Source organism: Bombina bombina, chromosome 3 (assembly GCF_027579735.1).
Source record: "Bombina bombina isolate aBomBom1 chromosome 3, aBomBom1.pri, whole genome shotgun sequence".
Classification (NCBI taxonomy): Eukaryota; Metazoa; Chordata; class Amphibia; order Anura; family Bombinatoridae; genus Bombina; species Bombina bombina.
In genome coordinates, this window is record NC_069501.1 from 858,554,221 (window position 1) to 858,580,213 (window position 25,993).

A 25,993-nucleotide genomic window follows, 5' to 3' on the forward strand; every position below is an offset into this window, starting at 1 on the left:
AGGGGTTAATAGGTTAATTTAGATTATGGCGATGTGGGGGGCTGGCGGTTTAGGGGTTAATAACTTTATTTAGTTGCGGTGGGCTCCGGGAGCGGCGGGATAGGGGTTAATAACTTTATGTAGGTGGCGGCAGTGTCGGGGTGGCAGAATAGGGTTAATAACATTATGTAGGTGGCGGCGGTGTAGGGGGCGGCAGATTAGGGGTTAATAAGTATAATGTAGGTGGCTGCGTTGTAGGGGGAGGCAGATTAGGGGTGTTAGGTGTAAACTTTACTTTTATTCTACCATAGAAATCAATGGCATATCGTGCAGCAGCGAACATAAGCTTTCGCTGCTTTCAGACTCCTATTGATTCTTATGGCATCCGCCGCCTCCAGGGTGGCGGATTGAAAACCAGGTACGCTGGGCTGGAATAGTGGCGAGCGTACCTGTTAGTTATTTGATAACTTGCAAAAGTAGTCAGATAGTGCCAAATTTGCATTCGGAACATCTGTAGTGACGTAAGTATCGATCTGTGTCGAACTGAGACCGGCGGATCATATGTTACGTTACAAATTTCTACTTTTGCCGGTCTGTAGGCTTTGATAACTAAGGGGAATCAAGCTCTCCACAATTACGCTGCGGAATTCCAGCGTATTTGCGGTTGATGGCTTGATAAATAGGCCTCTATGTCTCTTTAACAGGTAGCATGTTTTATATATGTTGATATATGTTGCCTTTTGTAAGAAATATAATGGATACAGTACCTCTAATTTATCTGTCCTGAGAAGTTTCTGAGTAGCATTAGAACCAGGGACTGACACAGGAGGACTTCCAGGAACAATCATAGGTGTGGACTGAAGTAATTCAGTGGGCATTAATCCAACTCCCTGCGTTACCGGCGTTAGGTACGGACCAAAACTAAAAGCTGTATTTGTTCCTAATGCTGGGCCTACAGGAAACGAGGGCTGGGAAAGACAGGGAGAGAGAAAAAGTAAGAAAAATGTGGGTAAAGAGCATAATAGCAACTGAATGAATACTAAACCAATTATACACAAATATTAAAAAAAAGTGGTTGTAATAAACTATTTAGTAAGACAAATAAGTAATCAAACATAATATACTTATTTCGTGAGATAAAAAAGCTAAAATAATCTATAATCCCCACAAATATATTTTCATAAAAATAAGGAGTATGGCATATAAAATGATCCCACTCACTGCCAGAGAGTAGGCCAAAGCGTTGCTGACCACATGCACAGTGCTTCAGTCATTATTATAATATCATTCATTTGTAAAGTGACACCAAATCCAGTAGCTCTGGGTACTTAAAAAAGGTTGACATTGGCATTGATTAATGGTAAAAAGACATACAGATACATAAAACACACTAAACAAAACAAATTAATACAAGAGGAGGAAGGCCTGGCTCCTATGGAAATATTTTTTGCAACGACTTACCAGTAGAGTCTTAGGTTGAGTTTACACAGCTGGTAGCTACAAATAGTTTAACTATTCAACTGGTGTAATGTTATTGGCTTTCTTCTTTCCCTAGGTTTACATATTCCATTCACCCCTTCTTTAATTTCATGTTAAGCATATTGGTAGTTTTTAGAAGAAAATTAGGGTTTGAGAGTATGTTGCTTAAATACAGGGCTCAAAATGTGTTCAAAAAAATTCAAGCTCATAAATTTAGGCTCCAGAAACTATTGGCAATCACTATATATATATATATATATATATATATATATATATATATATATATATATATATATATATATATATATATATATATATATATATATATATATATACATATGTTACACACACACCAGCTAAACAGCTACAATTTAGGTGGTTAGCTGGTGGTGGCTGCTGTGGGAAAATGTGAGGCGACCATGGGTGTCTTGGGGTCTCCAAATCAGGGCGTCAGTGGCTCCCTGGTACCTGGGTTTGCCAAATCTAAGCAAGCAGTGCTAAAAGTTTGCTTTCTGACACATATTTTATGATTGACACATAAATATACACAGGGACAAAAAAATATCACTATAGTTTGTTAGCAAAATAAGTAAAGATACTAGTCCAAATGGAAAAAGTTACTAGCCCATTCAATGTTAAAGGGATTCTAAACAGTAAATAAATGCTAGACATGATGATGTTTTAAAACTAAAGACTAGCCTTATAATAATATGTATATGCATTTTTACAACAATATTAGTTGTTTAAGTATATAGGCCCAGATTACGAGTTTTGCGTTAGAGGCTATGCGGTGCTACGAAGGAGCAGTTTTCCCTCACCACTCACTTATCTGCAGCCCTGGTATTACGGGTTTTTACAAACCCGTCGTTAAAAGACAAGAAGTGAGCGTTGAACAAAATTTTGCTCATTACCGCACTTCAATACCAGCGCTGCTTAAGTCAGAGGTGAGCTGGTGTAACGTGCTTGTGCACGATTTCCCCATAGGAATCAATGGGGAGAGCCGGCTGAAAAAAAGTCTAACACCTGCAAAAAAGCAGCGTAAAAATTCCTTAACGCAGCCCCATTGATTCCTATGGGGAAATACATTTTATGTCTACACCTAACACCCTAACATGAACCCCGAGTCTAAACACCCCTAATCTTACACTTATTAACCCCTAATCTGCCGCCCCCGACATCGCCGCCACCTACATTATAATTATTAACCCCTAATCTGCTGCCCCCAACATCGCCGAACCCTACATTATATTTATTAACCGCTACTCTGCTGCCCCCAATGTCGCCGCCACCTACCTACACTTATTAACCCCTAATCTGCCGCCCCCAACGTTGCCGCCACTATAATAAACATATTAACCCCTAAACCGCCACACTCCCGCCTCGCAAACATTCGTTAAATACTATTAAACTCTAATCTGCCGGCCCTAACATCGTCGCCACCTACCTACATTTATTAACCCCTAATCTGCCGCCCCCAACGTCGCCGCCACTATATTAAAGTTATTAACCCCTAAACCTAATTCTAACCCTATACCTAACATCCCCAACTTAATTATAATTAAAAGAAATCGAAATAAATATTCCTATCATTAACTAAATTATTCCTATTTAAAACTAAATACTTACCTGTAAAATAAACCCTAAGCTAGCTACAATATAACTAATAGTTACATTGTAGCTAGTTTAGGATTTATTTTTATTTTACAGGCAAGTTTGTATTTATTTTAACTAGGTAGAATACTTACTAAATAGTTATTAACTATTTAATAACTACCTAGCTAAAATAAATACAAAAGTACCTGTAAAATAAAACCTAACCAAAGTTACAATTACACCTAACACTACACTATAATTAAATTAATTCCCTAAATTAAATACAATTAAATAAAATTAGCTAAATTACAAAAAACAAACAAACACTAAATTACAGAAAATAATAAACAAATTACAAGATTTTTAAACTAATTACACCTAATCTAATACCCCTAACAAAATAAAAAAGCACCCCCAAAATAAAAAAAGCCCTACCCTACACTAAATTACAAATAGCCCTTAAAAGGGCCTTTTGCGTGGGCATTGCCCTAAAGTAATCAGCTCTTTTACCTGTAAAAAAAATTACAAATCCCCCCCCAACATTAAAACCCACCACCCACACAACCAACCCTACTCTAAAACCCACCCAATACCCCCTTAAAAAAACCTAACACTAACCCCTTGAAGATCACCTTACCGGGAGAAGTCTTCATCCAACCGGACCGAAGTCCTCAATGAAGTGGGAGAAGTCTTCCTCCTAGCCGGGCGAAGTGGTCCTCCAGACAGGCAGAAGTCTTCATCCAAACCGCATCTTCTATCTTCATCCATCCGACACGGAACGGGTCCATCTTCAAGACATCCGACGCGGAGCATCCTCTTCATCCGACGGCTAACACTGAATTAAGGTTCCTTTAAATTACGTCATCCAAGATGGCGTCCCTTCAATTCTGATTGGCTGATAGAGTTTTATCAGCCAATCGGAATTAAGGTAGAAAAAATCCTATTGGCTGTTGTAATCAGATTGGAACAGCCAACAGAATGTCAGTTCAATCCTATTGGCTGATTGGATCAGCCAATAGGATTGAACTTCAATCGGAATTGAAGGGACGCCATCTTGGATTATGTCATTTAAAGGAACCTTCATTCAGTGTTAGCCGTCGGATGAAGAGGATGCTCCGCATCGGATGTCTTGAAGATGGACCCCCTCCGCGCCGGATGGATGAAGATAGAAGATGCCGTCTGGATGAAAACTTCTGCCCGTCTGGAGGACCACTTTGCCTGGCTTGGATGAAGACTTCTCCCGGCTTAGTTGAGGACTTCGGCCCGGTTGGATGAAGACTTCTCCCGGTAAGGTCATCTTCAAGGGGTTAGTGTTAGGTTTTTTTAAGGGGGTATTGGGTGGGTTTTAGAGTAGGGTTGGTTGTGTGGGTGGTGGGTTTTAATGTTGGGGGGGGATTTGTAATTTATTTTACAGGTAAAAGAGCTGATTACTTTGGGGCAATGCCCCGCAAAAGGCCCTTTTAAGGGCTATTTGTAATTTAGTGTAGGATAGGGCTTTTTTTATTTTGGGGGGGCTTTTTTTATTTTGTTAGTGGGATTAGATTAGGTGTAATTAGTTTAAAAATCTTGTAATTTGTTTATTATTTTCTGTAATTTAGTGGGGGGGGGTTGTACTTAAGCTAATTTTATTTAATTGTATTCAATTTAGGGAATTAATTTAATTATAGTGTAGTGTTAGGTGTTAGTGTAACTTAGGTTAGGTTTTATTTTACAGGTAAACTTGTATTTATTTTAGCTAGGTAGTTATTACATAGTTAATAACTATTTAATAACTATTCTACCTAGTTAAAATAAATACAAACTTGCCTGTAAAATAAAAATAAACCCTAAGATAGCTACAATGTAACTATTAGTTATATTGTAGCTAGTTAGGGTTTATTTTATAGTTAAGTATTTAGTTTTAAATAGGAATCATTTAGTTAATGATAGTAATTTTTATTTAGATTTCTTTTAATTATATTTAAGTTAGGGGGGGTTAGGGTTAGACTTAGATTTAGGGGTTAATAACTTTAGTATAGTGGTGGCAACGTTGGGGGCGGCAGATTAGGGGTTAATAAATGTAGGTAGGTGTTGGCGATGTTAGGGACGGCAGATTAGGGGTTAATAATATTTAACTAATGTTTGTGAGGCGGGAGTGCGGCGGTTTAGGGGTTAATATATTTATTATAGTGGTGGCGATGTTCGGTTTGGCAGATTAGGGGTTAAATTTTGTTTTTAGTGTTTGCGATGCGGGAGGGCCCCGGTTTAGGGGTTAATAGGTAGTTTATGGGTGTTAGTGTACTTTTTAGCACTTTAGTTAAGAGTTTTATGCTACAGCGTTGTAGTGTAAAACTCTTAACTACTGACATTAGAATGCGTTACCAGTCTTGACAGGAGAGGGTCTACCGCTCACTTTTTGGCAGACTCGTAATACCGGCGCTATGCAAGTCCCTTTGAAAAAAACATAATTTATGCTTACCTGATAAATTTATTTCTCTTGTAGTGTGTTCAGTCCACGGGTCATCCATTACTTATGGGATATATTCTCCTTCCCAACAGGAAGTTGCAAGAGGATCACCCAAGCAGAGCTGCTATATAGCTCCTCCCCTCACATGTCATATCCAGTCATTCGACCGAAACAAGACGAGAAAGGAGAAACTATAAGGTGCAGTGGTGACTGGAGTTATAATTTTAAAATTTAGAACCTGCCTTAAAGAGACAGGGCGGGCCGTGGACTGAACACACTACAAGACAAATAAATTTATCAGGTAAGCATAAATTATGTTTTCTCTTGTTAAGTGTGTTCAGTCCACGGGTCATCCATTACTTATGGGATACCAATACCAAAGCTAAGTACACGGATGATGGGAGGGACAAGGCAGGAACTTTAAACAGAAGGAACCACTGCCTGTAGAACCTTTTTCCCAAAACCAGCCTCCGAAGAGCGAAAGTGTCAAATTTGTAAAATTTGGAAAAAGTATGAAGTGAAGACCAAGTTGCAGCCTTGCAAATCTGTTCAACAGAGGCCTCATTCTTAAAGGCCCAGGTGGAAGCCACAGCTCTAGTGGAATGAGCTGTAATTCTTTCAGGAGGCTGCTGTCCAGCAGTCTCATAGGCTAAACGTATTATGCTACGAAGCCAAAAAGAGAGAGAGGTAGCCGAAGCCTTTTGACCTCTCCTCTGTCCAGAGTAAACGACAAACAGAGAAGTTTGTCTAAAATCTTTAGTTGCCTGTAAGTAGAACTTCAGAGCACGGACCACGTCTAGATTATGCAAAAGACGTTCCTTCTTTGAAGAAGGATTAGGACATAATGATGGAACAACAATCTCTTGATTGATATTCCTGTTAGAAACAACCTTAGGCAAAAACCCAGGTTTAGTATGCAGTACTACCTTGTCTGAATGAAAGATTAGATAAGGAGAATCACAATGTAAGGCAGATAACTCAGAGACTCTTCGAGCCGAGGAAATAGCCATCAAAAACAAAACTTTCCAAGATAAAAGCTTAATATCAATGGAATGAAGGGGTTCAAACGGAACACCCTGAAGAACTTTAAGAACCAAGTTTAACCTCCACGGAGGAGCAACAGCTTTAAACACAGGCTTAATTCTAGCCAAAGCCTGACAAAAGGCCTGGACGTCTGGATTCTCTGCCAGACGTTTGTGTAAAAGAATAGACAGAGCTGAAATCTGTCCCTTTAGCGAACTAGCGGATAAACCCTTTTCTAAACCCTCTTGTAGAAAAGCCAATATCCTAGGAATCCTAACCTTACTCCATGAGTAACTCTTGGATTCGCACCAATATAAATATTTACGCCATATCTTATGGTAAATTTTTCTGGTCACAGGTTTCCGAGCCTGTATTAATGTATCAATAACCGAATCCGAAAACCCACGCTTTGATAGAATCAAGCATTCAATTTCCAGGCAGTCAGCCTCAGAGAAATTAGGTTTGGATGGTTGAAAGGACCCTGAATTAGAAGGTCCTGCCTCAGAGGAAGAGACCATGGTGGACAGGACGACATGTCCACTAGGTCTGCATACCAGGTCCTGCGTGGCCACGCAGGCGCTATCAGAATTACCGATGCCCTCTCCTGTTTGATCCTGGCAATCAGCCGAGGTAGCAACGGAAATGGTGGAAACACATAAGCTATGTTGAAAACCCAAGGGGCTGCTAATGCATCTACCAGCACCGCTCCCGGGTCCCTGGACCTAGATCCGTAACAAGGAAGCTTTGCGTTCTGGCGAGATGCACCAACGACGAATCAGTTGAGCAAATACCTCCGGGTGAAGTTCCCACTCTCCCGGATGAAAAGTCTGGCGACTTAGGAAATCCGCCTCCCAGTTCTCTACGCCTGGGATGTAAATCGCTGACAGGTGGCAAGAGTGAGACTCTGCCCAGCGAATTATCTTCGAGACTTCCAACATCGCTAGGGAACTCCTGGTTCCCCCTTGATGATTGATGTAAGCCACAGTCGTGATATTGTCCGACTGAAATCTGATGAACCTCAGTTTTGCTAACTGAGGCCAAGCTAGAAGAGCATTGAATATTGCTCTTAATTCTAGAATGTTTATTGGAAGGAGTTTCTCCTCCTGAGTCCACGATCCCTGAGCCTTCAGGGAATTCCAGACTGCTCCCCAGCCTAGAAGGCTGGCATCCGTTGTTACAATCGTCCAATCTGGTCTGCGAAAGGTCATTCCTTTGGACAGATGAACCGTTGACAACCACCAGAGAAGAGAATCTCTGGTCTCCTGGTCCAGATTTAGCAAAGGGGACAGATCTGAGTAATCCCCGTTCCATTGACTGAGCATGCATAGTTGCAGCGGTCTGAGATGCAGGCGCGCAAATGGCACTATGTCCATTGCCGTGACCATTAAGCCGATTACCTCCATGCACTGAGCTACTGATGGGCTTGGAACGGAATGAAGGACACGGCAAGCATTGAGAATCTTTGATAACCTGGACTCCGTCAGGTAAATCTTCATCTCTACAGAATCTATAAGAGTCCCTAGAAAAGGGACCCTTGTGAGTGGTAACAGAGAACTCTTTTCCACGTTCACTTTCCACCCATGCGACCTCAGAAATGCTAGAACTATCTCTGTATGATACTTTGCATTCTGAAAACTTGACGCTTGTATCAGAATGTCGTCTAGGTACGGAGCCAACGCTATGCCTCGTGGTATTAGTACCGCCAGAAGTGAGCCCAGAACCTTCGTAAAAATTCTCGGGGCCGTGGCTAACCCGAAGGGAAGAGCCACAAACTGGTAATGCCTGTCTAGAAAGGCAAACCTTAGGTACCGATAATGATCTTTGTGAATCGGTATATGAAGGTAAGCATCCTTTAAGTCCACCGTGGTCATATATTGACCCTCTTGGATCATGGGTAGGATGGTTCGAATGGTTTCCATCTTGAACGATGGTACCCTTAGGAATTTGTTTAAGATCTTTAAGTCCAAGATTGGTCTGAAGGTTCCCTCTTTTTAGGGAACCACAAATAGATTTGAGTAAAATCCTTGTCCCTGTTCCGATCGCGGAACTGAGTGGATCACTCCCATGATTAAGAGGTCTTGTACACATTGTAGAAATGCCTCTTTCTTTACTAGGTTTGTCGATAACCTCGAAAGATGGAACCTCCCTTGTGGAGGAGAGGTTTTGAAATCCAGAAGGTATCCCTGAGATATAATCTTTAACGTCCAGGGATCCTGCACATCTCTTGCCCAAGCCTGGGCAAAGAGAGAAAGTCTGCCCCCCACTAAATCCGTCTCCGGATAGGGGGCCCAGTCTTCATGCTGTCTTAGGGGCGGGAGTAGGCTTTCTGGCCTGCTTGCCCTTGTTCCATGACTGGTCGCCTTTCCAACCCTGTCTGTAACGAGCAGTAGTTCCTTCCTGTTTTGGAGCGGAGGAAGTCGATGCTGCTCCTGCCTTGAAGTTACGAAAGGCACGAAAATTAGACTGTTTGGCCTTTGGTTTGGCCCTGTCCTGAGGAAGGGCGTGGCCCTTACCTCCCGTAATGTCAGCAATAATTTCCTTCAAGCCGGGCCCGAATAAGGTCTGCCCTTTGAAAGGAATGTTAAGTAGCTTAGACTTGGAAGTTACATCCGCTGACCAGGATTTAAGCCAGAGCGCTCTGCGCGCCTGTATGGCGAATCCTGAATTTTTAGCCGTAAGTTTGGTTAGATGTACTACGGCATCTGAAACAAACGCATTAGCTTGCTTAAGGGTTCTAACTTTGCTCAAAGCCTCATCCAATGGCTCTGTGCGAATCGCCTCTTCCAGAGACTCAAACCAGAATGCCGCTGCAGCCGTGACAGGCGCAATGCATGCAAGAGGCTTCAATATAAAACCCTGTTGAACAAACATTTTCTTAAGATAACCCTCTAATTTTTTATCCATTGGATCTGAGAAAGCACAGCTATCCTCCACCGGGATAGTGGTACGCTTGGCTAACGTAGAAACTGCTCCCTCTGACCGTCTGCCATAAGTCTTGTGTGGTAGCGTCTATAGGGAACATTTTTCTAAATATCGGGGGAGGGGAAAAAGGCACACCGGGTCTATCCCACTCCTTACTAATAATTTCTGTAAGTCTTTTTGGTATAGGAAAAACGTCAGTACACACCGGTACCGCATAGTATCTATCCAACCTACACAATTTCTCTGGAATTGCCACCGTGTCGCAATCATTCAGAGCCGCTAATACCTCCCCTAGTAACACACGGAGGTTCTCAAGCTTAAATTTGAAATTTGAAATTTCTGAATCCGGTCTCCCCGGATCAGAACCGTCACCGACAGAATGAAGCTCACCGTCCTCATGTTCTGCAAATTGTGACGCAGTATCAGACATGGCTCTCGTGTCATCAGCGCGCTCTGTCCTTAACCCAGAGCTATCGCGTTTGCCCCTTAATTCGGGCATATTATATAATACTTCTTTCATAACATTAGCCATATCATGTAAAGTGATTTGTAAGGGCCTAGATGTACTTGGCGTCTCAATCCTACGCATCTCCCGAGCGGGAGACGCAGGTACTGACACGTGAGGAGATTTAGGCGGCTTAACTTCCCCCTCGTTGTCTGGTGATAGTTTCTTTATCGGTACAGATTGACTTTTATTCAAAGCAATATCAATACAATTGGTACACATCGTTCTATTGGGCTCCACATTGGCTTTTGAACATGATGAACAAACAGTTTCCTCTGAATCAGACATGTTTAAACAGACTTAGCAATGAAACTAGCAAGCTTGGAAATCACTTTCAATAAGTTTACAAGCAATATAAAAAACGCTGCAGCGCTTCAAAAATACAGATATAATTAAACAATTCTTAACAAGAAGTGTATTATTAGCAGAGGATTGCACCCATTAGCAAAAGGATGATTAACCCCTCAATACCCAAAACGGATAAAACAGATATCAATTAAGATTTAACGCTTTTAATCACAGTCAGCACACTGTCACAGATCTGCTGTGACTGATTACCTCCCTCACAAATGAATTTTGCAGACCCCTGAGCTCTCTAGAGACGTCCTGGATCAAGGAGGAAGAAGCAGGAAGACTGTGCAAGAATTTTAACTGCGCAACAAGGCGCTAAAACAAGGTCCCTCCCACTCCTATCACAACAGTGGGAGCCCTGATATAACGGTTTCCATGCAGAAAAATATGTTAGCCATGTGGAAAAAAATCATGCCCAAAGCGATTTATCACCAAAGTACCTCACAAAAACGAATAACATGCCAGTAAACGTTTTATTAAAAAAAAAAAAACATTTTCCAATGTCATGCAAAGTTATCACTAAGCCTGCTACCAGTCGCTACCACTGCAGATAAGGCTTAATTATTATTTCAGTTTTAACAGTATTTTCTCAGTCAAATTCTAGTCCCCAGAAAATAACTCGACTGCGCATACATTTATCAGCCTGATACCAGTTGCCACTACTGCATTTAAGGCTGTACTTACATCATACGGTAACAGCAGTATTTTCTTAGTCAATTCCATTCCCAGAAAATAAAGTACTGCACATACCTCATTTGCGGAGGACCCCGCATGCTATTCACAGTTTCTGAAGTTACCCCACTCCTCAGAATGTCGAGAACAGCCAGTGGATCTTAGTTACGCCTGCTAAGATCATAGAAAAAAAACACAGACAGTTTCTTCTTCCAAATACTGCCTGAGATAGAAAAACAGCACACTCCGGTGCCATTTAAAATAACAAACTTTTGATTGAAGAATAGTTAAGTAAAAACTCCAGCTCCTCTCGCGACCTCCTTCTTTGTTGAGGGTTGCAAGAGAATGACTGGGTATGACATGTGAGGGGAGGAGCTATATAGCAGCTCTGCTTGGGTGATCCTCTTGCAACTTCCTGTTGGGAAGGAGAATATATCCCATAAGTAATGGATGACCCGTGGACTGAACACACTTAACAAGAGAAAAGAGGATACGCAATTTACGTAAGTGGATTTGCGGTATTTCCAAGTCTGGCCAAAAAAGTGAGCGGTGAGCCTGTACCTTCAAGACTCGTAATATCAGCGGGCGTTAAAAAGCAGCGTTAGGACCGGCTAACGCTGTTTTTTAAGCCTAACGCAAAACTCGGAATCTAGCCGAATGTTTCTATAAAGTAATGGGCGCTACCATGTTTGAACTAGTATTTCTATTTATCTCTCTTTGTGCAAAGAAAGCTGTGTAGAAACCTTTTTGATATAATCTCATGTTACACACAGCCTTGTCTGGACAGTGTCTTTTACTGACTTTTACTGAAGATAAGGGGCATCTTAAGAACAAACATCTATTTATCTATGTGCAAACAAAGCTGTGTGGAATCTCTTTTATTGTGTTTTATATCTGTCCCTGAATGAAGGGTAAACAGATAAGGAACCTTAAGTTAAAAAATGGTGGCACCCATTACTCTATAGAAATTCAGTTAAAGGGACAGTCAACCATAGAATTGTTATTGTTTTAAAAGATAGATAATCCCTTTATTACTCATTCCCCAGTTTTGCATAACCAACACAGTTATATTAATGTACTTTTTACCTTTGTGATTACCTTGTATCTAGGAACCTTCTTCCAGCCCCCCGATCACATGACTGTGACTGTTTATTATCTATTGTCTTAAATTTAGCATTGTATTGTGCTAGATCTTAAAAATAACTTTCTGTGCCTGAACAGTGTTATCTATATAGCCCACGTGTACTTTCTGTCTCTTTGTGTTGAAAAGAGATTTAAAAAGCACGTGATAAGAGGCAGCCCTCAAAGGCTTAGAAATTAGCATATGAGCCTACCTATGTTTAGTTTAAACTAAGAATACCAAGAGAAAAAAGCAAATTTGATGATAAAAGTAAATTGGAAAGTCAATTAAAATTAAAAGTCCTATCTGAATAATGAAAGTTTAATTTATACTTGACTGTCCCTTTAAATTTAGAAAACCAACCATTTTCATAAATTATAGGAAAATGGAAAAAATATATAATAAAAGTATATTGCAAAGTTGTTTAACTACACATAATGAAACATTTTATATTATAACTTCATACTGTTTAATATCCCTTAAAGATAGAAAAACGTTTTACTCTGCAATTCCTTACTAATCCAGGACTAGTGGAAATCTCCAGCACTTTCATTCTGATTTTAAATTAAGCTTAAAAAGCAACTATATATTTATTTATAACATATTTAATTACAAAATGAAGGGCTCTCTCTACCAGGAAGGAACAACTGCTCAGTAGCTTGTTCTATGGTGAGTTACTAGGAGCAGCCTATTTTAGCCTGATTGTGCTTTTCACAGAGAACTTTCCTGAAGTATATCAGTCTGATCCCATCTAGCAAGGTCAGTCCAGCCCCAACACATCAGGCAATCCTTTCCTGAACAAAGAAAAAAAAAACGTAGACAATCGTTTCGGCCTTCTGTGGCTCCAATCACATTGTATATATATATATATATATCCCTCAAATCGCATTGTATATATATATATACCTCCAATCATATTGTATATATATATATATCCCTCCAATCACACTGGGCAAGGAGTCCACGTCTGATGAGGTCCTAAGAGAGCCAAATTCCATGTTTAGAGAAGGATTGCCTGGTATTTCGGCGCTGGACTGACCTTGCTAGGCAGGCTCAGACTGATATAAGTAAGGAAAGTTTTTCTCTGTGAAAAGCACAGTTGGGTTAAAAGAGACTGCTTCAAGGTGGTAAATCACCATAGAACAAGCTACTGAGCTGTTGTTCGTTCCTGAGAGAGCGATTCTCTTTCTGTATGTATTAGTGATAGATAGCCATGCATCTTTAAAAGGATAACAAAAATCTACCTTACTGCAGTATATTATGAACTTACACTATAATAAATCATCCTAACCTAACTGTTTAATAGAAAATTGTAAACTATGAAGCTGTAAAAATCTCATAGCAAATCAGTACACTAGCCATCTCTGAGTTGCTTCATAGATATTCACCTTCTGTAGTTTTATTCTTGTAACAGATAAGATAATTAGTGGTTTATTCAGTTTTTTTATCTAGAAAGTCTCCCTTGTGATTCCCTTTAACTAATGGATATGTCAAAGTATCAAGACTGTGTGTGCTAAAATCCTCATTACCGGAGTACACTTTAATCCATAAAGTCTGCTCCCTATAGAACAGCGATGTATCCTGACTGCTCTTAGAAACTGGAGAATAGTTTTGCACAAGAGAAACAAAATCTATCTTCTTTGGCCTGAAAGTTTATGGAAATATGCTTTGTAAAATTATCTTTACAGGACACTTAGAAATCTTAAAGTGGAAATGGCCAATTTCTCTTTTAAATTTATTATTTTATTAATTTCTTACAAACCTATAAAACAGTAATCCACACCCACTGATAAACTTAAAGGGACACTGTACCCATTTTTTTTTCTTTTGTAATTCAGAAAGAGCATGCAATTTTAAGCAACTTTCTAATTTACTCCTATTATCAATTTTTCTTCGTTCTCTTGCTATCATTATTTGAAAAAGAAGGCATCTAAGCTTTTTTTGGTTTCAGTACTCTGGACAGCACTTTTTTATTGGTGGATGAATTTATACACCAATCAGCAAGGACAACCCAGGTTGTTCACCAAAAATGGGCCGGCATCTAAACTTACATTCTTGCATTTCAAATAAAGATACCAAGAGAATGAAGAAAATTTGATAATAGGAGTATATTAGAAAGTTGCTTAAAATTTCATGCTCAATCTGAATCACGAAAGAAAATTTTTGGGTACAGTGTCCCTTTAAACAGATATCAGTACATAGAAGATAACCAGAACTAAAAAAAAAACAGGCAGCTTTGATGAAAAAGTGAAAATACAGTGATCACACTGCTCAGAACTAATGGGTATAAAGTATAAAGAAATGAAAATAGACTAATATCCAATGGTTCTTGGTTCACTCGGTTGTGATGAAAACAAAGGAAAAAAATTCCCTTTAGTATATAGCGTCTACAGTCTATAATGTAATACTGATTGTGCTGAGTAAAGCAAAGGGAGATCAGCTGCCAGTACCCAAAATGGTGGGGAATAGTTAGTGGGTGAGCTCTTTGGGTGTTGTGGGCTAAGGGGGGATCCTACACAGCAGAATATGATTTTATTTTTTTATTTTTAAAAAAAAAACTTTTATTTTAGTACTGGCAGACTTTCTGCCAGTACTTAAGATGGCGGGATAATTGTGGGGTGGGGGAGGGAAGAGAGCTGTTTGGGAGGGATCAGGGGAGTGATGTGTCAGATGGGAGGCTGATCTCTACACTAAAGCTAAAATTAACCATTCAAGCTCCCTACAAGCTATTTAATTAACCACATCACTGCTGGGCATAATACAACTGTGGGGCACAGCGGCACTTAGCGGCCTACTAATTACCAAAAAGCAATGCCAAAGCCATATATGTCTGCTATTTCTGAACAAAGGGGATCCCAGAGAAGCATTTACAACCATTTGTGCCATAATTGCACAAGCTGTTTGTAAATAACTTCAGTCAGAAACCCAAAGTTAGTGAAAAAGTTAACAATTTTTTTTTATTTGATCGCATTTGGCAGTGAAATGGTGGCATGAAATATACCAAAATGGGCCTAGATCAATACTTTGGGTTGTCTACTAAAAAAATATATATACATGTCAAGGGATATTCAGGGATTCCTGACAGATATCAGTGTTCCAATGTAACTATCGCTAATTTTGAAAAAAAAAAAAAAATGGATTGGAAATAGCAAAGTGCTACTTGTATTTATTGCCCTATAACTTGCAAAAAAGCAAAGAACATGTAAGCATTGGGCATTTCTACACTCAGGACAAAATTTAGAAACTATTTAGCATGGGTGTTTTTTGGTGGTTGTAGATGTGCAACAGATTTTGGGGGTCAAAGTTAGAAAAAATGTGTTTTTTTCCATTTTTTCATCATATTTTACACTTTTTTATGGTAAATTATAAGACATGATGAAAATAATGGTATCTTTAGAAAGTCCATTTAATGGCGAGAAAAAAACGGTATATAATATGTGTGGGTACAGTAAATGAGTAAGAGGAAAATTACAGCTAAACACAAACACCGCAGAAATGTAAAAAACAGAATTTATGCTTACCTGATAAATTACTTTCTCCAACAGTGTGTCCGGTCCACGGCGTCATCCTTACTTGTGGGATATCTCTTCCCCAACAGGAAATGGCAAAGAGTCCCAGCAAAGCTGGCCATATAGTCCCTCCTAGGCTCCGCCCACCCCAGTCATTCGACCGACGGACAGGAGGAAATATATATAGGAGAAACCATATGGTACCGTGGTGACTGTAGTTAGAGAAAATAATTCATCAGACCTGATTAAAAAAACCAGGGCGGGCCGTGGACCGGACACACCGTTGGAGAAAGTAATTTATCAGGTAAGCATAAATTCTGTTTTCTCCAACATTGGTGTGTCCGGTCCACGGCGTCATCCTTACTTGTGGGAACCAATACCAAAGCTTTAGGACACGGATGAAGGGAGGGAGCAAATCAGGTTACCTAAACGGAAGGCACCACAGCTTGCAAAACCTTTCTCCCAAAAATAGCCTCTGAAGAAGCAAAAGTATCAAATTTGTAAAATTTGGCAAAAGTGTGCAGTGAAGACCAAGTCGCTGCCTTACATATCTGGTCAACAGAAGCCTCGTTCTTGAAGGCCCATGTGGAAGCCACAGCCCTAGTGGAGTGAGCTGTGATTCTTTCAGGAGGCTGCCGTCCGGCAGTCTCATAAGCCAATCGGATGATGCTTTTAAGCCAAAAGGAAAGAGAGGTAGAAGTCGCTTTTTGACCTCTCCTTTTACCAGAATAAACAACAAACAAGGAAGAAGTTTGTCTGAAATCTTTTGTAGCCTCTAAATAGAATTTTAGAGCACGGACTACGTCCAAATTGTGTAACAAACGTTCCTTCTTTGAAACTGGATTCGGACATAAAGAAGGTACAACTATCTCCTGGTTAATATTTTTGTTAGAAACAACCTTAGGAAGAAAACCAGGCTTAGTACGCAAAACCACCTTATCTGCATGGAACACCAGATAGGGCGGAGAACACTGCAGAGCAGATAACTCTGAAACTCTTCTAGCAGAAGAAATTGCAACCAAAAACAAAACTTTCCAAGATAGTAACTTAATATCTATGGAATGTAAAGGTTCAAACGGAACCCCTTGAAGAACTGAAAGAACTAGATTTAGACTCCAGGGAGGAGTCAAAGGTCTGTAAACAGGCTTGATCCTAACCAGAGCCTGAACAAATGCTTGAACATCTGGCACAGCTGCCAGTCTTATGTGTAGTAAGACAGATAAAGCAGAGATCTGTCCCTTTAGAGAACTTGCAGATAATCCTTTCTCCAAACCTTCTTGTAGAAAGGAGAGAATCTTAGGAATTTTTATCTTATTCCATGGGAATCCTTTGGATTCACACCAACAGATATATCTTTTCCATATTTTATGGTAAATTTTTCTAGTTACCGGTTTTCTGGCCTGAACCAGAGTATCTATCACAGAATCTGAAAACCCACGCTTCAATAGAAACATAGAAACATAGAAACATAGATATTGACGGCAGATAAGAGCCATAGGCCCAGCAAGTCTGCCCCACCTTACCTAACAGTATAAACTTATCTAGTTCGTAGGATAGCCCTATGCTTGTCCCATGCATTTTTAAAGTCCCCCACAGTGTTTGTTGCTACTACCTCTTGAGGAAGTTTATTCCATAAATCAATCACTCTTTCTGTAAAGAAGTGCTTCCTCAAATTACTCCTGAATCTACTACCCTTTAGCTTGAGCTCATGACCCCTTGTTCTTGAATTTTCCATTTTATGTAAAATACCCACAGCCTCAGTTTTACTAAACCCTTTAATGTACTTGAAAGTTGCTATCATATCACCTCTTTCCCTTCTCTCCTCTAAGCTATACATATTTAGGTCATTGAGCCTATCCTGGTAAGTTTTATTTTTTAGACCATGTACCATTTTGGTAGCCCTCCTTTGCACAGATTCAAGTTTGTTAATATCCTTCTGAAGATATGGCCTCCAGAACTGCACACAATACTCAAGATGAGGCCTTACTAATGATCTATAAAGTGGCATAAGAACCTTACTATTTCTGCTGCAAATACCTCTACCAATACATCCAAGCATTCTGCTAGCCTTACTCGCTGCCTTACTACATTGTTTACTAAGTTTTAAATCATCTGAAATAATAATTCCCAAGTCCTGTTCCTCGTCTGTAACAGTCAGTAAAGTGTCATTGAGTCTGTAATTAACATTTGGATTTTTCTTCCCTAAATGCATTATTTTACACTTTGCTGTGTTAAACTTTAGATCCCAGTCGTTTGTCCAATCCTCCAATTGTTGTATATCACTTCTCATTTTGTCTACCCCCCCTGGAACATCCACTCTGTTGCAAATTTTTGTATCATCTGCAAAGAGACATACTTTCCCCTGTAGCCCTTTGCTGATATCGCAGATAAATATGTTAAACAAAACAGGCCCCAGAACTGACCCCTGAGGAACACCACTAGTAACAGCCCCCTCTGCTGAATGAACTCCATTTACTAAGACACTTTGTTTTCTGTCCTTAAGCCAGCATTCCACCCAGTTCACAATTTTTGAATCTAGACCAAGGAGATATAGTTTGTGAATAAGTTTATTGTGTGGGACGGTGTCAAATGCTTTGCTGAAATCTAGATATGCTACATCAACTGCTCCTCCCTTGTCTAATACTTTTGTTACATAATCAAAGAAGTCAATTAGATTAGTCTGACATGATCTCCCTGAAGTAAAACCATGCTGATTTTGGTCCTCTAAATTGTTTGTCTTTATGTAAGTCATAATTCTTTCCTTTAAGAGGCTTTCCATTAATTTCCCTACTACTGAAGTTAAACTAACTGGCCTGTAGTTGCCAGATTCTTCTCTACTGCCCTTTTTATGAAGAGGTAGTACATTTGCTATTCTCCAATCATCTGGGACAGCTCCTGTTAATAGTGACTGATTAAACAGATCAGTTAATGGGACAGTTAGCACTGAACGAAGTTCTTTTAAAACCCTTGGATGAATATTATCAGGACCCACTGCCTTTGTAACATTTATTTTTGATAATGCTAACAAAACCTCATCCTCTGTAAAAAGATTACTGTTAAGCTTGTTTCTATTTTGCATAGCATCCCTTAATGTAGACATTGTATCTTCACAATCTTTAGTGAAAACAGAACAGAAGTAATCATTGAGACAGTCTGCAATCTGCTTATCTCCTTCTATTATTCTACCATCAACTGATTTCAATTTTACTATTCCTACCTTATTTTTTCTTCTTTCACTGATATATCTAAAGAATGTTTTGTCCCCATGTTTTACTGACTGTGCTATCTTCTCTTCTGCATCAGCTTTAACCTTCCTAATTAACTGCTTAGTCTTTTTTTGTTGGAGTCTCCATATTTTCATATCATCATCTGCTTGTGTGTGTCTGTAATTTTTATAAGCTATCTTTTTTGTCTTTACAGCATGTGCTACTTCTTTGGAAAACCAAATTGGTTTCCGCTTTCTTTTACTTTTACAGACATGTCTAATACAGTGTGCGGTTGCATCTAAAATGGCACCTTTCACAAATTCCCACTGTTCTTGAACCCCTGTAATAAGATTTTTCCCTTTTAAATAGTTTTTTAGGTATTCTCCCATTAATGAAAAATCTGCCGTCCTAAAGTCTAAAACTTTTGTTTTAGTCTGGGTGTACAGTTCCTGAACATGAATACTAAACCAAACAGATTGATGATCACTGGATCCTAAGTTCTCACCTACAGACACATCTGAAACTGTATCACTGTTTGTAAGTATTAGATCTAATATAGCTTCCTTACGAGTTGGTTCCTTGACTAATTGTTCAAGTGATTCCCCTAGCAGAGATTCAAGAATATACCTGCTTCTAGCCGATCTAGCAGAAGGAATCTTCCAGTCTATATCTGGCAAATTAAAGTCCCCCAGTACTATAACCTTACCCTTCATGGTCATTTTGGTTATTTCATCTAATAACAGATTGTCCAGTTTTTCATCCTGCAATGGAGGCCTATATACAACCCCTATTCTAAAAACATTTTTATCTCCAATTTCCAAAGTCACCCAAATACTTTCCACCTCATCATTTGTTCCTACAATTTCAGTAACCTTTATATTTTCATTTACATACAAAGCAACTCCTCCACCTTTCTTTCCTACTCTGTTCTTTTTAAATAACCTGTATCCAGGTATGACTATGTCCCAGTCATGCAAATCATTGTACCATGTTTCTGTTATAGCTACTAAATCCAAGTTGTCCCTAGTCATTATTGAAATGAGTTCAGGTAATTTATTTCCTAAGCTGCGAGCATTTGTGCTCATGGCACGAAGAATTTTTCTACTAGAATTTCTAGAATTGTTACTTGGACTAACAGTTTTGGCATGCTGTGGGGGGCAGGTGGATATATTAATGCTACCCCCCTTTATTAGTTTAAATGATTTCTAATAAAGTATTTGAACTCCTCTCCCAGATACTCTGTTCCTTTAGCATCCAAATGCAAGCCATCTCTCCTAAATAACCTAGTATCTTTCCAAACAGAGCTATAATGGCCAATAAAACCAAATCCTCGTTCCCTGCACCACTTATCTAACCAAGAATTAAATGTTGTTATCCGCTCCATCTTTCCTGCTTCCTGGTCATACACAGGTAAAATAGCAGAAAATGATAGAGTTGATGCCACAGTCTCTAAATGATTACCTAGGTCACAAAACTCTTTCTGAACAGCAGCAACATGATTACTAGCCAGATCATTTGTTCCTAAATGAACAATCACATCCAACTCACTTCCCTTTCCTGCTGCCTTAACAATTCTCAAAATACGATTCCTATCCCTGTGAGCAGTAGCTCCTGGAAGACATCTAACCTCCCTTGTTTCTCCTTTACTTTCACCTAAATACACATTCCTCAAAATAGAGTCACCCACTAACAGTCTTTTTCTCAAAAACACATCTGCAGTTCTTTCCTGTGTTATGTTACCTGGAGAATCAGGTGCCAATAGCTTTAAATTACCTGTTACAGCTTCAGAGGGCTCAGAAACAGCAATCTCCTCATCACAAGTGTATTCGGCAAGAGCAGCATAGGAGTTTTGCAATGGCAGAGGTTGTGGGCAATGCTTCTGGTCTACTGTTCTAATTCTTCCAGAGCCTACAGTGATCCATCTGCCTCTCCTTGCTGATCTCTGGGGTAGAGGGGCTTCTTTCTGAGGCAGCTTTGTAGAGGTAACAGGTATGTTACTTACCTTAGCTTGAAGTTTAGCTATTTCCTCCCTTAACATCAAGCGTTCAATCTCCAAGCCGTCAGCTGGAGGGAGACCAGATTTGGATGTTCGAATGGACCCTGAACAAGAAGGTCCTGTCTCAAAGGTAGCTTCCATGGTGGAACCGATGACATATTCACCAGGTCTGCATACCAAGTCCGGCGTGGCCACGCAGGAGCTATCAAGATCACCGAGGCCCTCTCCTGATTGATCCTGGCTACCAGCCTGGGAATGAGAGGAAACGGTGGAAATACATAAGCTAGGTTGAAGGTCCAAGGTGCTACTAGTGCATCTACTAGAGTCGCCTTGGGGTCCCTGGATCTGGACCCGTAGCAAGGAACCTTGAAGTTCTGACGAGACGCCATCAGATCCATGTCTGGAATGCCCCATAATTAGGTTATTTGGGCAAAGATCTCCGGGTGGAGTTCCCACTCCCCCGGATGGAATGTCTGACGACTCAGAAAATCCGCCTCCCAGTTTTCCACACCTGGGATGTGGATCGCAGACAGGTGGCAGGAGTGATCCTCCGCCCATTGAATTATTTTGGTCACTTCTTTCATCGCCAGGGAACTCCTTGTTGCCCCCTGATGATTGATATACGCAACAGTCGTCATGTTGTCTGATTGGAACCTTATGAATCTGGCCTTTGCTAGTTGAGGCCAAGCCCTGAGAGCATTGAATATCGCTCTCAGTTCCAGAATGTTTATCGGGAGAAGAGATTCTTCCCGAGACCATAGACCCTGAGCTTTCAGGGATTCCCAGACCGCTCTCCAGCCCACTAGACTGGCGTCGGTCGTGACAATGACCCACTCTGGTCTGCGGAAGCTCATTCCCTGGGACAGATGGTCCAGGGTCAGCCACCAACGGAGTGAATCTCTGGTCTTCTGATCTACTTGAATCATTGGAGACAAGTCTGTATAATCCCCATTCCACTGTTTGAGCATGCACAGTTGTAATGGTCTTAGATGCATTCGTGCAAAAGGAACTATGTCCATTGCTGCAACCATCAACCCTACTACTTCCATGCACTGCGCTATGGAAGGACGAGGAACAGAATGAAGAGCTTGACAAGAGCTTAGAAGTTTTGATTTTCTGACCTCTGTCAGAAAAATCCTCATTTCTAAGGAATCTATTATTGTTCCCAAGAAGGGAACTCTTGTCGACGGAGACAGAGAACTTTTTTCTATGTTCACCTTCCATCCGTGTGATCTGAGAAAAGGCCAGAACGATGTCTGTATGAGCCTTTGCTTTTGACAGGGACGACGCTTGTATTAGAATGTCGTCCAAGTAAGGTACTACTGCAATGCCCCTCGGTCTTAGAACCGCTAGAAGGGACCCTAGCACCTTTGTGAAAATCCTTGGAGCAGTGGCTAACCCGAATGGGAGGGCCACAAACTGGTAATACTTGTCCAGAAAAGCGAACCTTAGGAACTGATGATGTTCTTTGTGGATAGGAATATGTAGGTACGCATCCTTTAGATCCACGGTAGTCATAAATTGACTTTCCTGGATAGTGGGTAGAATCGTTCGAATGGTTTCCATCTTGAACGATGGTACCCTGAGAAATTTGTTTAGGATCTTCAAATCCAAAATTGGTCTGAAAGTTCCCTCTTTTTTGGGAACTATGAAAAGATTGGAATAAAATCCCATTCCTTGTTCCTTTATTGGAACTGGGTGTATCACTCCCATCTTTAACAGGTCTTCTACACAATGTAAGAATGCCTGTCTCTTTATTTGGTTTGAGGATAAGTGAGACATGTGGAACCTTCCCCTTGGGGGTAGTTCCTTGAATTCCAGGAGATAACCTTGAGAAACTATTTCTAGCGCCCAGGGATCCTGAACATCTCTTGCCCAAGCCTGAGCAAAGAGAGAGAGTCTGCCCCCCACTAGATCCGGTGCCGGATCGGGGGCTACTCCTTCATGCTGTTTTGTTAGCAGCGGCAGGCTTCTTGGCCTGCTTACCCTTGTTCCAGCCTTGCATCGGTTTCCAGGCTGGTTTGGGTTGTGAGGCATTACCCTCTTGCTTAGAGGATGCAGAATTAGAGGCCGGTCCATTCCTGAAATTGCGAAAGGAACGAAAAACAGAATTTATGCTTACCTGATAAATTACTTTCTCCAACGGTGTGTCCGGTCCACGGTGTCATCCATTACTTGTGGGATATTCTCCTCCCCCACAGGGAAAGGCAAGGAGAGCACACAGCAAGAGCTGTCCATATAGTCCCTCCCAGGCTCCGCCCCCCCAGTCATTTGACCGACGGTTAGGAGAAAAAAAGGAGAAACTATAGTGTGCCGTGGTGACTGTAGAGAAAGAAATTCTTCAAACCTGATTAAAAAACCAGGGCGGGCCGTGGACCGGACACACCGTTGGAGAAAGTAATTTATCAGGTAAGCATAAATTCTGTTTTCTCCAACATTGGTGTGTCCGGTCCACGGTGTCATCCATTACTTGTGGGAACCAATACCAAAGCTTTAGGACACGGATGAAGGGAGGGAGCAAATCAGGTTACCTAAACAGAAGGCACCACGGCTTGCAAAACCTTTCTCCCCAAAATAGCCTCCGAAGAAGCAAAAGTATCAAATTTGTAGAATTTGGACAAAGTATTGCACCCCAATTTTCAAGCTCTTAACCCTTAAAATGTGGAAACCGGAGCCATTTTTAATTTTAACCCCCTTACAGTCCCAGCCACAGCCTTTGCTGCAACTTCACCAATCCCAGAGGGGTATATGATACCAAATGAAGCCTTCTAGGAATGTTTTTAGTGGATTCCAGACCCTCACACATGCAGCTGCATGTACTGAACTCAAAATTAACTGCACAGTAATGGCGCGAAAATGAGGCTCTGCCTACTACAGAGAAAGGCCCTTCCTGACTGGGAAGGTGTCTTAACAAGTGCCTGGTGCTAAAAACGTTCCCCAATGTTATAAAAGTGTGAAATACAACTTCAAACTGCATATAATACTTAAATAAAGCAATTGATTTAGCCCCTAAAAGTGTCTACCAGTTTATAGCCCATAATAAGCCCTTTATTCTGTTTGAGACTAAGAAAATGGCTTACCGATCCCCATGAGGGGAAAATGACAGCCTTCCAGCATTACACAGTCTTGTTAGAAATATGGCTAGTCATACCTTAAGCAGAAAAGTCTGCTAACTGTTTCCCCCAACTGAAGTTACTTCATCTCAACAGTCCTATGTGGAAACAGCAAACGATTTTAGTTACTGTCTGCTAAAATCATAATCCTCTCACAAACAGAAATCTTCATCTCTTTCTGTTTCAGAGTAAATAGTACATACCAGCACTATTTTAAAATAACAAACTCTTGATAGAAGAATAAAAAACTACAACTAAACACCACAAACTCCTCACCATCCCCGAGGAGATGCTACTTGTTCAGAGCGGCAAGGAGAATGACTGGGGGGGGCGGAGCCTGGGAGGGACTATATGGACAGCTCTTGCTGTGTGCTCTCCTTGCCTTTCCCTGTGGGGGAGGAGAATATCCCACAAGTAATGGATGACACCGTGGACCGGACACACCAATGTTGGAGAAATTAGACTTATTTTTAGCCTTGAAAGACCTATCTTGTGGAAGGGCGTGGCCCTTTCCCCCAGTGATATCTGAAATAATCTCTTTCAATTCTGGTCCAAATAGAGTTTTACCTTTGAAAGGGATGTTAAGCAATTTTGTCTTGGATGACACATCCGCTGACCAAGATTTTAGCCAAAGCGCTCTGCGCGCCACGATAGCAAACCCTGAATTTTTCGCCGCTAATCTAGCTAATTGCAAAGCGGCATCTAAAATAAAAGAGTTAGCCAATTTAAGTGCGTGAACTCTGTCCATAACCTCCTCATATGGTGTCTCTCTACTGAGCGACTTTTCTAGTTCCTCGAACCAGAACCACGCTGCTGTAGTGACAGGAACAATGCACGAAATGGGTTGTAGAAGGTAACCTTGCTGTACAAAAATCTTTTTAAGCAAACCTTCCAATTTTTTATCCATAGGATCTTTGAAAGCACAACTATCTTCGATAGGAATAGTAGTGCGTTTGTTTAGAGTAGAAACTGCCCCCTCGACCTTAGGGACTGTCTGCCATAAGTCCTTTCTGGGGTCGACCATAGGAAATAATTTCTTAAATATAGGGGGGGGGGGGGGGGACAAAAGGTATGCCGGGCTTTTCCCACTCCTTATTTACTATGTCCGCCACCCGCTTGGGTATAGGAAAAGCGTTGGGGTGCACCGGAACCTCTAGGAACTTGTCCATCTTGCATAATTTCTCTGGAATGACCAAGTTGTCACAATCATCCAGAGTAGATAACACCTCCTTAAGCAGTGCGCGGAGATGTTCTAATTTAAATTTAAATGTCACAACATCAGGTTCAGCTTGTTGAGAAATTTTTCCTGAATCTGAAATTTCTCCATCTGACAAAACCTCCCTCATGGCCCCTTCAGATTGGTGTGAGGGTATGACAGAACAATTATCATCAGCGCCCTCCTGCTCTTCAGTGTTTAAAACAGAGCAATCGCGCTTTCTCTGATAAGTAGGCATTTTGGATAAAATATTTGCTATGGAGTTATCCATTACAGCCGTTAATTGTTGCATAGTAATAAGCATTGGCGCACTAGATGTACTAGGGGCCTCCTGCGTGTGCAAAACTGGTGTAGACACAGTAGGAGATGATGTAGTATCATGTTTACTCCCCTCATCTGAGGAATCATCTTGGGCAATTTCATTATCTGTGGCAGTACTGTCCTTACTTTGTTTGGACGCTATGGCACAATTATCACATAAATTTAAATGGGGAGACACATTGGCTTTCATACATATAGAACATAGCTTATTTGAAGGTACAGACATGTTAAACAGGCTTAAACTTGTCAACAAAGCACAAAAAACGTTTTAAAACAAAACCGTTACTGTCTCTTTAAATTTTAAACAGAGAACACTTTATTACTGAATATGTGAAAAAGTATGAAGGAATTGTGTCTTAAAGCATTAATGTCTTAAAGCATTAATAGTATTGCACACCAAATTTCAGAGCTTTAACCCTTAAAATAACGGAACCAGAGCCGTTTATAAATTTAACCCCTATACAGTCCCAGCTATAGTCTTTGCTGAGACCCAACCAAGCCCAGAGGGGAATACGATACCAATTGACGCCTTCTAGAAGCTT

The 25,993-nt window shown here is 40.6% G+C and overlaps 1 protein-coding gene across 8 annotated transcripts in view; it reads right to left on the bottom strand.

Moving 5' to 3' along the window:
* MBNL2 (muscleblind like splicing regulator 2) overlaps window positions 1-25,993 on the bottom strand; it is a 514,609-nt gene that overhangs the window by 135,705 nt on the left and 352,911 nt on the right. For all 8 annotated transcript variants that reach the window (XM_053707834.1, XM_053707829.1, XM_053707832.1 and 5 more), the window contains exon 4: window positions 747-947. In XM_053707834.1, the coding sequence (XP_053563809.1) occupies window positions 747-947 (201 nt within the window). The remainder of the gene's footprint in view (window positions 1-746; window positions 948-25,993) is intronic.